The sequence below is a fragment of the Alternaria ethzedia genome, assembly GCF_023757985.1.
Source record: "Alternaria ethzedia strain BMP 0044 chromosome Unknown scaffold_25, whole genome shotgun sequence".
NCBI classification, from domain to species: domain Eukaryota; kingdom Fungi; phylum Ascomycota; class Dothideomycetes; order Pleosporales; family Pleosporaceae; genus Alternaria; species Alternaria ethzedia.
This window is the reverse complement of record NW_026056218.1, coordinates 140237-153903: the sequence shown is the minus strand read 5'-3', so window position 1 is coordinate 153903 and position 13667 is coordinate 140237. Positions and strand designations below refer to the sequence as shown.

Genomic DNA, 13667 nt, shown 5'->3' with positions numbered 1-13667 from the left:
TTCGTCTCTCTCTACACCACAACCATCATCAGCCCACATCAGCGATACCTCTTGTAATCCTGACTGCACATTCGCCTTTCTTCACACAATCCAGAGCTCCACACATATTTTCTCTTCACAATGTCTGCTCTTGAGTCTACGCCTTCCAAGCAGGTACGTCGCGATACTTCCGGTACTTGTACCCAGCAAGACGCGTCCATGCTAACGCGTCAAAAGGTCGCATCCGCGATTGACTCGCTCAAGATGAACGACTCGCCCGCAAAGAAGCTTGACTTCTCGCCTGCACAGAAGGAGAACACCTTCAAGCCCATCGTCGGCATCCCAGATGACTTCGAGGATGACCTTGAGGAGGTCAAGCCCACCGTCGCGCCCACGATCAAGGAGGAGGAGGCCGAAGAGCCCCTCCTTCAAGAGAACCCTGGACGCTTCGTCCTGTTCCCCATCAAGTACCACGATGTAAGTTTCACTCCGATCTAACGCGCTTTACGCGTGACTAGACGCGTCAAACCCCACTTAAGCAATACCCTTGCTAATGACATGTCTACTACAGGTCTGGCAGATGTACAAGAAGGCCGAGGCTTCTTTCTGGACCGCAGAGGAGATCGATCTCTCCAAGGATCTCCACGACTGGAACTACCGCCTGAACGATGACGAGCGCTTCTTCATCTCCCACGTCCTCGCCTTCTTCGCCGCCTCCGACGGCATCGTCAACGAGAACCTCGTCGAGCGATTCTCGAGCGAAGTACAAATTCCCGAGGCGCGATGCTTCTACGGCTTCCAGATCATGATGGAGAACGTCCACTCCGAGACCTACTCTCTTCTCATCGACACATACATTAGCGAGCCCAAGCAGCGCCGCTACCTCTTCAACGCCATCGACAACAGTAAGTTATACCTACAACGTGCTTTGCAACATCACCTAACGCGTTCCAGTTCCCTGCATCCGCAAGAAGGCTGACTGGGCCATGCGATGGATCTCCGACAAGAACTCTACTTTCGCCAACCGTCTTGTCGCCTTCGCTGCTGTTGAGGGTATCTTCTTCAGCGGCTCCTTCGCATCCATCTTCTGGCTCAAGAAGCGTGGCCTGATGCCCGGTCTTACCTTCTCCAACGAGCTCATCTCCCGTGATGAGGGTATGCACACCGACTTCGCCTGCCTTCTCTTCTCTCTCCTCAAGAACAAGCCCAGCCTCGAGTCTGTCAAGGCCATCATTACCGAGGCCGTTGAGATTGAGCAAGAGTTCCTCAGCGACGCTCTGCCATGTGCTCTGCTCGGCATGAACGCCAAGCTCATGTGCCAATACATCGAGTTCGTTGCTGACCGTCTGCTGTTGGCTCTTGGCAACACCAAGGCCTACCACGCCACCAACCCCTTCGACTTCATGGAGAACATCTCGCTAGCCGGCAAGACCAACTTTTTCGAGAAGCGCGTCGGTGACTACCAGAAGGCTGGTGTCATGGCTAGCACAAAGAAGCACGAGAAGGACGGCTCATCTACGCCCGCTCCTGAGCCCCAAGGCCAGTCCGGAGACTTCTGCTTCGACGAGGACTTCTAGACGCCTCGACTTCTTCTCTTGTTATTTATTTGCGATTTAGTTACTGTACAACACTTCGGACGCTTGGGTTTGGCACGGATGCCGGGCATCTTCGTTCACATACCCCCTTTGCATTTGTTGAAGTAACCACTCTTCGCACTTTGGAGTCATGGCGTTGCTAGCTAGCTGGGATGGGCCTCTTGGATGAGTGATGCGGTAGGATAGCTATAGTACGCGACAGCGATGGGATCAACGACTCTATCATTTTGAATAATCACGAATACAAACATTTACATATATACATGTCTCCACTACCACATCTCCATTGACGCGTGAAGGTCTTCATGATGTTACTCGTGCATGACGCGTGCAGCTTCGGTCCGACACGCCACGCGACAGCATGCGCTTGAACGAACCAAGCTTTGCCGATACCTGCCCATATCTTCTACCACGTGGATTACTCGCAGTAGCCTTCATGCGCGCGACTTCCTCTGCAGATGCTACGCGCCGCCCAGGCCCGCAACCTTGCCCTTGGAAGGATTCGCTCAGGTACCGCCTACTATGACGTCAGCCATGCGTGAGGCGTCCCGCGGCTGCCATCCTGTGGAATTGCCACAAGCGAGCTGGATACTTGCAGGCTGTCCAGCGCCATGTTCAGCTCTGCAGTTTGCGACACCTTGACTACTTGCTTCTAACCAATCGCGCGCTATGGGGATATTGGTAATCCTGTCCCTGCATTTGCGTACAGAATTGGTGCACCAGACAACGACAGGCTAGCTCGTAAACATCCGCGACCCTCCGCGACAAAATCCGACTCTATCGCTATTCTAGTGCAGCGTGCATATTCTATGATTACCACTTGAACCAGGTCGCAGCACGCAAATCCGTGTGTTCAGCGAAGGGTGTCAAGTACATTGAGGTGGCGCCGGGGTAGATCCATGCCGCTTCGTGACAAGTCAACATGGCAGACACCGTACCCCAGATCAAGGTGACAGACCCACCTGCCGTTGGCAAAGGCTCCTACTTCCAGAACCAGGAGAACGCGTCTTCAATCACAGTAGACGGTACGTCACACACCAGTACCCATTGTTGCAAGTCACGTCGCAACTTGACAGATGCTTACTCCAGGATCCGCAGGCCCATTGTCCAACAAGAAACTCTCCGCCAAACTTCGAAGCCCCACCACACCCTCTGCGCAACCGGCAGGCGATACACACAATGGATACATTGGCGATGGAGAGAGATTGCCCGAAACACTCATGGACCCGCTCTCGCAAGTATGTACACATAAGGTTCGAGATGCGGAGACGGACGCTAATTGCGCATTATCGTATAGCAAATCCTCCAGAGAACGAATACGTCGCCCGCCGTACAGAAACTACGATCCCAGAACACCGAGCCGATCCAATCGCCAACGTCACCCAACGAAGCGAACGCAGACAAGAAACTGAGTGGAGAGACGGCCCGCGACACAAGCGGGGGTAAGGCAGACAAGAAGTAAGTGCACATGGTCGTTCAATTGAGCGCATGGGGTGTCATATGGCTACATGCCAAGGGTTAGCGCGTATTTCGTACTGAGGTTCAGGACCCGCGTATCGAGGCTGAGCTCGCGCTTCGCTCTCTTGTTGGCCTGATCGTCATTGCCGACGCTAGCTCCAGGTGTGACCAGTAAGGCTGACTATGTATGTAGGAAAGTGTCATTCCTTAGTCGCTTCATCGGAGGCAACAAAAAGAAGAGCACCCTCGATGGCGCAAGCGACAATGGCTCTGAGGCAGACGACCGACGACCAGAGGGTATGGATGCCCAGCTCTATGTCGACAATGTCAGCTTCAGTCCGAAGATACCACATCCTCCGGCATACATCAAAGTGAGGACAAAGTTCAAGAAGGAGAAGGAGTTTGACCGTGTCTTCCTGGCGCAGGAGTTACGCTCTGGATCGGATAAGAAGAGTCCCCCCGCTGCTGGATCAAACCCTGCGCCTCAGTCTGGGTCGGCCGCTACGCAGAATCCTATCTGGGCGGTTGAGTTCAGCAAAGATGGGAGGTATCTTGCTGTTGGTGGTCAGGACAGAGTCATCCGGGTGTGGGCCGTGATTGACAGCCCAGAAGGACGCCGCGCACACGAGAATACCGAGAGCGATCCGCATGCCCAACTCAGCGCACCAGTCTTCCAGCAGAAGCCCGTCCGCGAATACCAAGGACATACGTCGACGATCCTGGACTTGAGCTGGAGCAAGGTATGTCGAATTTATGCGAGGCATTGATGCATTAGCTGACACCTACCAGAACAACTTCCTGTTATCCTCTTCCATGGACAAAACCGTTCGACTATGGCACGTTAGCCGAGACGAGAATCTATGTACATTCAAGCATTCCGACTTTGTTCCTTCCATTCAGTTTCACCCTACGGACGACCGATTCTTCCTAGCTGGTTCGCTTGACGCCAAGTTGCGGCTATGGAGCATCCCCGACAAGAGCGTGGCGTTTTCGATCACTGTCCCAGACATGATCACATCAGTAGCGTTTACGCCCGACGGAAAGACGTGTATAGCTGGTACCCTCGGTGGACTCTGCATGTTTTACGATACTGAAGGATTGAAGTGGCAGGCGCAACTCCACGTAAAGTCGACTCGCGGTCAGAACGCGAAGGGCAGCAAGATTACTGGAATCCAAGCGACATACTGGCCTCCAGGAAGCGAGAGTGGTGAGATGAAGCTCTTGGTATCGAGCAATGATTCGAGGCTGCGCATCTACAACATGAAGGACAAGACTCTAGAGATGAAGTTCCGTGGTCACGAAAACAACTGCAGTCAAATACGAGCTACCTTTGCTGATAGCAGTGGACACATTATCTGTGGAAGCGAGGATCGGAAAACGTACATTTGGTCGACGACATCTACGGTAGAGGGCGAGAAGAGGAATCATCGTCCGGTGGAAATGTTCGAAGCTCATAATTCTATCACGACGTGTACTGTCATGGCACCCATCGAGACACGGCAGTTGCTCAGCGCATCGGAAGATCCCATCTTCGACCTCTGCAATCCACCACCGGTCACTCTAGTGTCAAAAGCTGAGTCCGTCGTTTCGTCGCGGGCGCCTACAGAGGCAGGTTCAGCCCATCCGACACCCGCACCCACAGATACCAACTTTAAGAAAGCTGCGGAAAGCCCGGCATACGTTGCTCGCTCGGCACATCGAGGCGGCAACATAATCGTTACAGCAGACTATACCGGAGCGCTGAAGGTTTTCAGACAAGATTGTGCCCACCAAAAACGCATACGGCTGAGCGAACAGTGGGACACAGCGTCCATGAAGAGAATGTCGGGTATCGGACGACCCAGCAGTATCATATCGCGGACCAGCCGATCACGGCGAGACAGTGTATCTACACAGCCACCAAACGACCGGATCATGACATGGCGACAAAGCATATCGCACGCCAGCTTCGACTCAACGAATTCCCTCCCTCGCCGCAGCGCTTCACCTCGAAAGTCGCTAGCTGCTTTGAGCTTTCACTCCACACCCCACGAATCCCCCGTCCTGCATCCTACAAAAACGAACGACACCTTCGACACCAAGCCCACGGGTACACCCAAGACATCCATATCCATGGACCGCACCACCACATCTTTACGCAGTGCATCACAATCTGAAGCCTCGTCGCCAATCAAAGAGCCGTACACTGTTACTGCTGAGCCGGAGGACGAAAAGAAGTCACAAGGGCAAAGAGCTAGTTCTACCAACCCTCTTGCTTTGTACAACGGCCAGAGCTGGCTCTTTTGGACAAATCGCGACAAGAGTGCGCTGACGGCTGGGAACAAGAAGGAAGCGGAAAGACCGGATTTGCTGGGTCGCATGAGTACGCTTAGTCAGATTAGTAGGCTGACGGATGAGAGGAGCGAGGGGGAGGGGGATGACAAGAAGTAATGCGATGTAGACGTTCGTGCGTATATGGGGTTTGGAGTTCTGCACATTACAAGTCTTTCGTGCCTATTTGGACACAGGGGTCGGAAGTGTATCGCATCACAATGAAGTCTACAGACGAGAAACGATATCCAGTCACTTTGCAAACTTGCACGAAAAGGTCCGCATGTTGTAGTTCGTCAAGTGTCAGCACCAAATCCTCGTTTCCATCGTACGAATAATCACGTCACCAGATACAAGACACAAAGGTGGCAATGTTTGTTTTTCTAATTTTTACATTGTTTTCTGGTATTTTCTATTTTCTGATGTTTTTGTGTGGTTCAAGCATGTCACTCAAAGTGGGCCATGCTCCATAGAACCAAATCAACGACCAAAAGCTCAAACACCATAATGGCCGATCATGTCCGTGTTCAAATCTGCTGGTATCGTCCGCGCTACCTCATAAATTGCAGGTTCGAACAAGCAGACTCTACGCCTGCGACGTCATTCCCACTGACATGATAAGTCATGTCGAGCGAGCGAGCAGTCTACTGGACAGTGGGGATAGCAGGGATAGCAGAGAAGGCCGACGCGAAATCAGGGACATCGGTGACGAATTCTGTGCCAGTGGGCCTGACAAGCTGGCGACGATGACTGAAGAGGCGACGCCTATCGAAAGTGGCCGTCTCGTACTCGGGATCCCAGTCTGAGAAGGTCTCCGGGGCGATGATGGGCGTGGTGAAAGAAGAAGCAGTGGCGGTGGGAGTAGTGTATGTGGTAGTCTCCATGACGGGGTCCCAGTCGCTGAATGTCTCGGGAGCGATCTTGGGGTAGTCGAAGGAGGAGGAGGAAGACGGCGTTGCAAGCACGTTCTTGGCACGAGTCATGGTCGCCAGTGTGGTGGATGCGATTGAGGCAGATTTGTCGCTGGGCAGGCAGGCGGCGAAGTCGTCGACGATGTGACGGATACTGTAGTTCGGTGAGTATATGTCAAGAGGAAGGAGGTGATGAGCTTACCCGTAAGAGTCAGTCTCGGAGATGTCAATCTCATCGTTACCACGTAGCTGGCCGACGTTGGTAGCGAATCTGCGTTTCAGTCAGAAACAGGTCGAAGGAAGTATAGCTTGCGGGATAGCTTACTCGATAGGCCAGTACTTGGAGAACATGGCGCAGTGCTGGACGACGGGCACGTTGTTGCGACGCTGCATGTACGTGTTGACAAAGTGGCACTGGCGGCCCGAAGCATCATTGGTCTCCTCGCAAGCGGTGATGCACCTCTGAGCATCGAATTTGCCGTCTTGCCAGTACCTCATGCCCATGTAGGTGTCCTCGCCGTTGCAGTCAAGAGGGGCTTCGATGGCAGCACCGAGTGCGTACGCCTCAAGGGCATAGCCTGCAGGGACATCGGGCGTGACAACGTCCTTGACGTAGGCATTGGCGCCGGCCATGACGACGTGGAAGTCCTTACGGGTCTGACCTTCGTTTATGGCGATGTTGGGGAGGATGGTGCCTGACCATAAGTCGCACTCTGGAGGTGGACGGGAAGTTAGTTGATGTCTCACGTAATCTTCGAAGGAAGACACGTACTGATGTGAGTCGTAGACTCAGGGTTGGGGCAGTGGGTGCCGTGAGGCGCATTGGCGGGCTGACGTTCGAAGAAGATGGTGAAAGCATTGCACTTGGCGTCGTTGTCGCACTCGGCAGCACCTGAAAGTAGTTAGTAAACTTGTTGAAGCCATTATGCACTTGTTGGTGTGATGCTCTCCAGTGCGGAGTCGTACTTACACAGATCGACATCGTACGAGTCCATAGTCACGTAGTGGACGAACTGTGTTGGTTCATCGTACGTAGTGAGGAGGTTGGAGTAAGACTGGACGTAGCCAGGGGGAGTGACGGCCGATGATGCAGCATCGGAGAAGGGAGTGTAGGCCTGGAAAGCCTCGGGGGTGTCCGGGAAGACTTTGGGGCCAGAGCCCGAGAAGAGAGGCTCGCAAACCGACTTGTTGCCGAAGTTTGCGAAGACGGTTGCCATCACCATAGTAAGAAGTCCGAAAAACTGGACTAGAGAGAACATCTTGTCTTTGATGTTCAGTTTGTTGGTAATATATGGAGAGAGAAGAGATGAAGAAGAAAGGAGGAAAGGAGAGGAAGGCAGTATATGTATGAATTCAGCAAGAGCTACGCGAAGATGCTAAGACTTAGATTGTGGTTGAAGACGAAGGCAAGTATCCTCTATTGCCTTTGTTGAGCTGGGTCGTGCCCACTTCATCCATATGATGCAATCGCGAGACCTCCTTCTCGAGAACAAATTGGCGGAGCGAAGTGCCCACCTTGTGATGAACGCGCGTTCTGTTGAACCTGAACTGCCTCTCAGGAACGAGGACTGAGCGGTAAATTAACATAAGACAGCCCAGAAGCGGCTTTGTTCTCCATATCGTGGACTGGGTTCCAGATTGTGACTATGAAGGAAGAAGATCGTGTCTTCTTTAGGCACATTGCTGTGGATATTCGCGCAATCTTTTCTTCAACAATTGAACCTTCAAACGCGTATCGAGCTCTGCGTGATCCGATTGACGAGAGTCAAAGTCATTGAGATACTGCAGATCTGTTACAATTATGTAAGAGTTCCGCCGAGACCTAGGAATGCAATGGTACGAGTGGATTGTCAGTAGTACGGCCACGCTTGGGGTGTGATCTGAGCAATGGAAAGGAGCACATGCGCAACACAATCACCAACGCCTGCCCTGGGCCTGAAGATCGTGGTGCATGTAGAAAGCGAGGAGGGAGCAGCTCGACGAGCGAAGGGCATTAGCTCCACTAGCTCTAGACCCGCCCAAAAACGTCATAGTCTCAACCAACCAGCGATGACCAGACCAACCAACATAGTACTCGCGAATAGCAGCAACAACTTGAGCAAGACCCTCTCGGATTTTTGGTCACGTCGCCTCTTTCTATTACGAAGGTTTCCACCCTCCCAACCAGGAAACTAGAGATACGCGCAATCCCGCGGTCATGGGCCGCACCGAAAAATCACAGGGTCTTGCGCCACCCGCCGTGCGCAAAGATATCCGAGCCAAACAAGCGCGGCACGTGGTGAACAAAGTCGTTCCTGCAATATTGGCATCAAATGCAAGAGCTAGGCGAGGTGCGGACGGGAGTGAGCTTATTCCGAACCCGGGGCCGAACGGCACGGTGGGGCAGGATAGTAAGAGTAGGGATGGTGCACGTGTTGAGGGTGGTGAAGATACGGGCTATGTGAAGAGGAAGGGTCAAGGGAGGCGGAAGGTCAAAGGTGGGAAAGACGATGTTGAAGAGGAGGATGCGAGGAATGGTGATGTGGGGAGAGATGCTGGCAAAGGAAGGGCAAAGGGAAGAGGCAAGAAACGCAATGATTCTCTCGACGAAGGGCTATCAAATCTCGACTTGAGTAGTACTGCAACATCAACACCCGATCCATCTAGGAAACCGCGATGCATACGCATGATAACGACGGATGCCCTCACAGCTGCACATATGCTCGCCAATCCCTCATTATACCATGCCACCGCGACCACCACATCAAAGCAGACGTCGAAGAAACAACCCAACCCATGTATCTTGAACATGGCGTCTCCCCTCCGTCCAGGCGGCGGTCTCCTAACAGGCGCCACTTCCGCCGAAGAATCCCTCTGCGCACGCACAACGCTGCTGCCCTCGCTCAAAGAATCCTTCTACCGCCTCCCCGAATATGGCGGCATATACACACACGACGTGCTCGTTTTCCGCTCTGCCCTTCCTCTCGGCGATAGCGCAGGTGAGCTTTCTCCCACGGAGCGCTGGTACATCGATGTTATTAGTGCGGGGATGCTACGATTTCCTGAACTAGAAGGGGAAGAAGAGGAAGAGAAAAGGTTAAGCAGGAAAGATAGGGATATTGTAGAGAGCAAGATTAGGAGTGTGTTGAGGATAGCGGAACAAAAGGGGGTTAAGGCGTTGGTGCTCGGGGCCTGGGGCGTTGGAGCGTATGGTAATCCAGTAAGAGATGTTGCGGAGGCTTTTGCGAAAGTCTTGGGTGGTGATAGCTCTCACTCTTTATCTGGAGGTAAGAAGAACAGCAAATCGCCATCGACTGGTGCTGAGACATTTCCGACGATTGAAAACATCATCTTTGCTATTCCTCAACGCAAAGTCGCCAACGATTTCGCAGCTGTGTTTGGAGGCAAGATCGAAGTCGAAGAAGGTCCTGGAACCTCTGCGGATGATGACGACGAAGAAGATGACGAGGAAGATAAGGTAGCGGAAGAGTTGAGGAGCAAGATTCAAGAGATGGACGGCCAGATGAGTAAGGTTTGGAATCCAGATCTGAAAGCAAGGCTTGGTACTATCTTGGACGGGTTGAAAACGCAGTTGAGGGAGAGGGAGGGGACGCCTCGGACGGGTAGTGTGGATGATGAGGAGGAAGATGAGGACGGAGACGAGGACGATGATGAGGATGAGGGATATGCCGAGGACAGCGACGAGACCGATGCGGATGAGGATGATCAAGATCTCACTGAGCGCAAACAAAGGATACCTGGCAAGAGAAGAGATACAATGGATGAAAACGATGACGATGAGGAAGATTAGCTTCAATTATACGGAGCGATATCCTCACAATAGGTGACGAGCATCAATACAGTGCTAGTAAGAATACATTGATGGGTATCTCAAAACTTCTATATGCTCGAACTTTTGTGTATATACAACATTTTCCAATGCGTCAACGCTCAAGTGGTTGCACTGGTAGTGCTCGGTTCTTCTGACGCAGTAGCTGCTGCCTTTGTGTCCTTGGTGCCGTTTGTGTTCGTCTCTTCGTTGGCCTCATCGTCCTCCAACCCCAGCTTCTTGAGATCCACGGCCAAAGGATCAGACTCCGCTGTGCTTTCTGTAGGGCCCTCGTATCCAGGTGGTGGCAACGCCCATTCAGGCAAGCCAGTCTCATAATCCCACTTCCCTTCCTCACACCTGTACCTTCGCGCGTGCAGGTAGATACCCAACTCGTGCACACCAGGGTCGCTATACAGGTCTGTATCGCATACTTCGCATTTCTCCCCGGTCATTCGCTCCGCTTTCCGCTTGTTGTAGGCATCGACCATTTCGTCGTGGTATGCGACCGCGTCGGCGACTTCCTCCTTGCCCATGCGCGAGAGGCGGGACATGATGTCTTCATCGTCTTCGTCTTCGGATTGTCCGCGGCCGAGGGCGGGGCCGAAGACGCGCTGATTGGCGTATATGGGATCGTTCGATATGGGATGGCCGAGGAACTGGAGGTGGACGCGGAGCTGGTGGGTGCGGCCTGTTACTGGCATGCAGCGCACAATGGAGTAACCGCGGAGTTTCTTCCACGGCTGACCGTTGGGGCCTGTCTCTCCATCCTGCTTCTCGCCATCATTTCCGTCGTCTTTGGGTGGGTAGTATGCCAACCGCTTGAAGACCGTCTTCGCTTCCTTGCCGTTTGCGCGCACGCGGTTCAAACCGAGCTTCGGGCTGATTTGCAAGATAGGCTTCTCGCAGAGGATCTCTCCTTCTGGGAACTCGCCTACCACTCGCGTGATGTACTCCTTCTTGACCGTCCTCCCTCTGATTTGTGCACTCAGCTCCTCTGCCGCCTGCTTGTGCTTGCCAATGAACATGATGCCGCTGGTGAGCCTGTCGAGTCGATTACACGGCAACGGGTTCCAGGTATAGCCACGGTCGGCCCTCATGATCTCGATGATAGAGTTGAAGTTGTAGCGGCCGGCGGGGTGGACGGGCATGCCGGCGGGTTTGTTGATGACGATCATGTTGTCGTCTTCGTGAACGATGCCGATGGGCTGCGCGGTGCACGGAGGCTCGTGGCGGTGGAGGGTGTGGGATATGACATCGCCATTCTTGACTATAGTCTTTGTGCTCGGGACCGGCTGGCCATTGATAACTACGCGACCCTCTTCTATGGCCTGCTTGTAGTACTCGGCGGGCCGGTCGCGGAACTCGCTAGAGAAGATGTCGAGAATTTCTCTGCCCCGCCATCTTTCCTTGCAGAAGGTGTTGTATGTGAAGTGGTAGGGCGTGACCTTGCGCAGGCCGTCTTCGAGGTAGTATGGCCGCGGCCAGGGATCGCAGGGCGTGATTGCGACGGCGGGCGGCTCCTTCCAGGGAAATTTGTCGTCGGGCAGGGGCGGGTATTTGTCGCGCGGGGGCGAGGGCACTAGGGCCATGGAGGGAGAGCCTGTGCGAGTCTTGGGCACAGGCAGGCGGCCCTTTGAGGCGAGGTATGCGAGGATGCGCGGAGAGGGCGCCAGAATCGCGGGGGAGAGGGGTTGAGGTGCGTGTGGGAGAAATCCATGCTGCGCAAGCCGAGGCTGATGGGTGACGCAGCCAACTAGCCCGTCGTCTTCATGTCCGAGACGCGTCTGCCTCCAACACCAACCACAAGCAGAGATAACATGGCACAGCAGGCATTGAAGTCGCGTACACGGGCCGACTACAAGTTTCAACTCGAATACAGGACACGATGGTGCGTCTTCTCGCGCGACGCCTTTCTCGGTACTGACAGCAGGAAGGAGCGACAATGACATGTACCACCACATGAACAACAGCGTCTATTACTATCTGTAGGTCTTCAACATATCATTAGGGGACGAATACTGACTATTGGTAGATTCGATTCTGTAGTCAATACGTACCTCATCCAGCACTGCTCACTGCACCCACCTACCTCCCCACAGATCGGCCTTGTCGTACATTCGCACTGTGATTATTTCGCCCCTGTCGAGTTCCCCTCCGTCGTAGACCTCGCATTACAAGTCAACAAGCTTGGGAAGAGCTCGGTCACTTACGAGATCGGCGTCTTCGAAAGGGGCCAAGAGGAGGTCAAGGCCGTCGGCGAGTTCGTTCACGTCTTCGTGGACCGCGACAGCCGCCGGCCTGGAAAGGATGGCATGAGTACCCAGCTCAAGACTGGTCTAGAAAAGCTGCTGGCGGAGAAATCAAAGCTGTGATATACCTTGGCATCAAAGCTGCTGAGCTATGCATACAACAACACCCACGACCCAGCCAGGGCTCGTAACATGACGAACAGCAAGACACATTGCTACTGCATCCCATGACGAATAGACACAGATACTGTCGAAGAGACGCAGGCGGGGTATCGGTTAGCCACACTTCGGCAATGTATACCCGATCTCCGATCCTGCATTGCGTTCAGTTGTTTCCAGCACTGGAGATGGCGTTGCAAGACATAACTCCTCCCACCAAAGTCCAACAGTTCTTCTCGCATCGTATTGCCTCCCCTTCATCCTACAGCTCAAATTCTCAGCTTCGACACCTCAAAGACACAACACCATGTCCACCTCCGCGATCCAAGGCCCCGGCATCCTCTTCGTTCGCTCCCGCATCTCCCCTTCCGCCAAAGACATACTCTCCGAGCCCACGTTTCTCGCTTGGTATGACAACGAGCACATTCCGGAAGTAGTCTCTACATCCGGCGTCGACTCTGCTTTTCGCTTCATTGATATCCACAAGTCCTCTTCTATCGGCAACGAGCAGAACCCAAAGCCATTCCTAGCATGCTATCCCATGGAAGATCTGGCATTCACGCTAGGCGACGAGTTCAAGAAGATAGGATTTAAGAGTAATGCGCTACCTGGTAGTGGTGTGATTTATGATTTGGCGGATATGGATGTTAGTTACCTGGGTATTGTGGGTAAGGCACCGAACCGAAGAGAGGGAGAAGGAGGTGGACCGAAGTATGTGATCACGTCAGGCATTCGACCGGAAAAGCAGCCAGCAGAAGAACAGGTCACTGCGTTCTTCCAAAAGGTATGCTCATCCTGTGCCATGCCCAGTGAATCCTTTTAGTATATTCGATACTGACGTTAATATTCTAGCAAATCTCGACGCTCGAAAAGTCCCCGCAGTATATGCGAACACTGCGCTTCAAACTCCTTTACGCGAGGACTAATGCGCAGTCTCGCGCTCTCAAGGGTTTGCCAACGACAGATGAACCCCATCCCGAGCCGTCGAACTGGATGGCTATGCATGAATTCGCGGGGCCACCGGATGGAAATGTTGCAAAGGCGCTAAGTGATGGTGTGAGCAAGGCTGCCGAAGAGGGTGGTTGGGGCGAGACGGGAATTGAGACGCTTGTTTGGAAACTAGATCGTGTGCATGGAGATGGGAGGTTCTTTGAGTGATATCAACTCATATTCAAGGTGTAAACAAAAGGCTGTT

The 13667-nt window shown here is 53.3% G+C and overlaps 7 protein-coding genes across 7 annotated transcripts; 5 read left to right on the top strand and 2 right to left on the bottom strand.

Moving 5' to 3' along the window:
* Positions 1-120: 120 nt before the first annotated feature.
* Positions 121-1556, top strand: RNR2 (Ribonucleotide-diphosphate reductase (RNR), small subunit; the record flags this gene model as incomplete). Its single annotated transcript, XM_049379816.1, has 4 exons — positions 121-153; positions 217-456; positions 551-884; positions 934-1556. 4 exons carry the CDS (start codon positions 121-123, stop codon positions 1554-1556), a joined length of 1230 nt encoding a protein of 409 aa, XP_049230383.1.
* A 940-nt stretch (positions 1557-2496) lies between these two features.
* J4E87_008224 (uncharacterized protein) lies at positions 2497-5462 on the top strand (the record flags this gene model as incomplete). Its single annotated transcript, XM_049379815.1, has 5 exons — positions 2497-2599; positions 2673-2812; positions 2872-3032; positions 3226-3772; positions 3822-5462. The coding sequence occupies 5 exons, from the start codon at positions 2497-2499 to the stop codon at positions 5460-5462; spliced, it is 2592 nt and encodes an 863-aa protein (XP_049230382.1).
* A 524-nt stretch (positions 5463-5986) lies between these two features.
* On the bottom strand, positions 5987-7512 carry J4E87_008223 (uncharacterized protein; the record flags this gene model as incomplete). The annotated part of the gene is made up of 5 exons (XM_049379814.1): positions 5987-6407; positions 6456-6524; positions 6579-6966; positions 7026-7145; positions 7224-7512. The coding sequence occupies 5 exons, from the start codon at positions 7510-7512 to the stop codon at positions 5987-5989; spliced, it is 1287 nt and encodes a 428-aa protein (XP_049230381.1).
* A 938-nt stretch (positions 7513-8450) lies between these two features.
* J4E87_008222 (uncharacterized protein) lies at positions 8451-10043 on the top strand (the record flags this gene model as incomplete). The annotated part of the gene is made up of 1 exon (XM_049379813.1): positions 8451-10043. The coding sequence occupies one exon, from the start codon at positions 8451-8453 to the stop codon at positions 10041-10043; it is 1593 nt and encodes a 530-aa protein (XP_049230380.1).
* Positions 10044-10183: 140 nt separating this feature from the next.
* J4E87_008221 (uncharacterized protein) lies at positions 10184-11653 on the bottom strand (the record flags this gene model as incomplete). The annotated part of the gene is made up of 1 exon (XM_049379812.1): positions 10184-11653. One exon carries the CDS (start codon positions 11651-11653, stop codon positions 10184-10186), a length of 1470 nt encoding a protein of 489 aa, XP_049230379.1.
* Positions 11654-11881: 228 nt separating this feature from the next.
* J4E87_008220 (uncharacterized protein) lies at positions 11882-12436 on the top strand (the record flags this gene model as incomplete). The annotated part of the gene is made up of 3 exons (XM_049379811.1): positions 11882-11952; positions 11999-12049; positions 12097-12436. 3 exons carry the CDS (start codon positions 11882-11884, stop codon positions 12434-12436), a joined length of 462 nt encoding a protein of 153 aa, XP_049230378.1.
* A 343-nt stretch (positions 12437-12779) lies between these two features.
* On the top strand, positions 12780-13630 carry J4E87_008219 (uncharacterized protein; the record flags this gene model as incomplete). Its single annotated transcript, XM_049379810.1, has 2 exons — positions 12780-13256; positions 13325-13630. The coding sequence occupies 2 exons, from the start codon at positions 12780-12782 to the stop codon at positions 13628-13630; spliced, it is 783 nt and encodes a 260-aa protein (XP_049230377.1).
* Between the last annotated feature and the right edge of the window lie 37 nt (positions 13631-13667).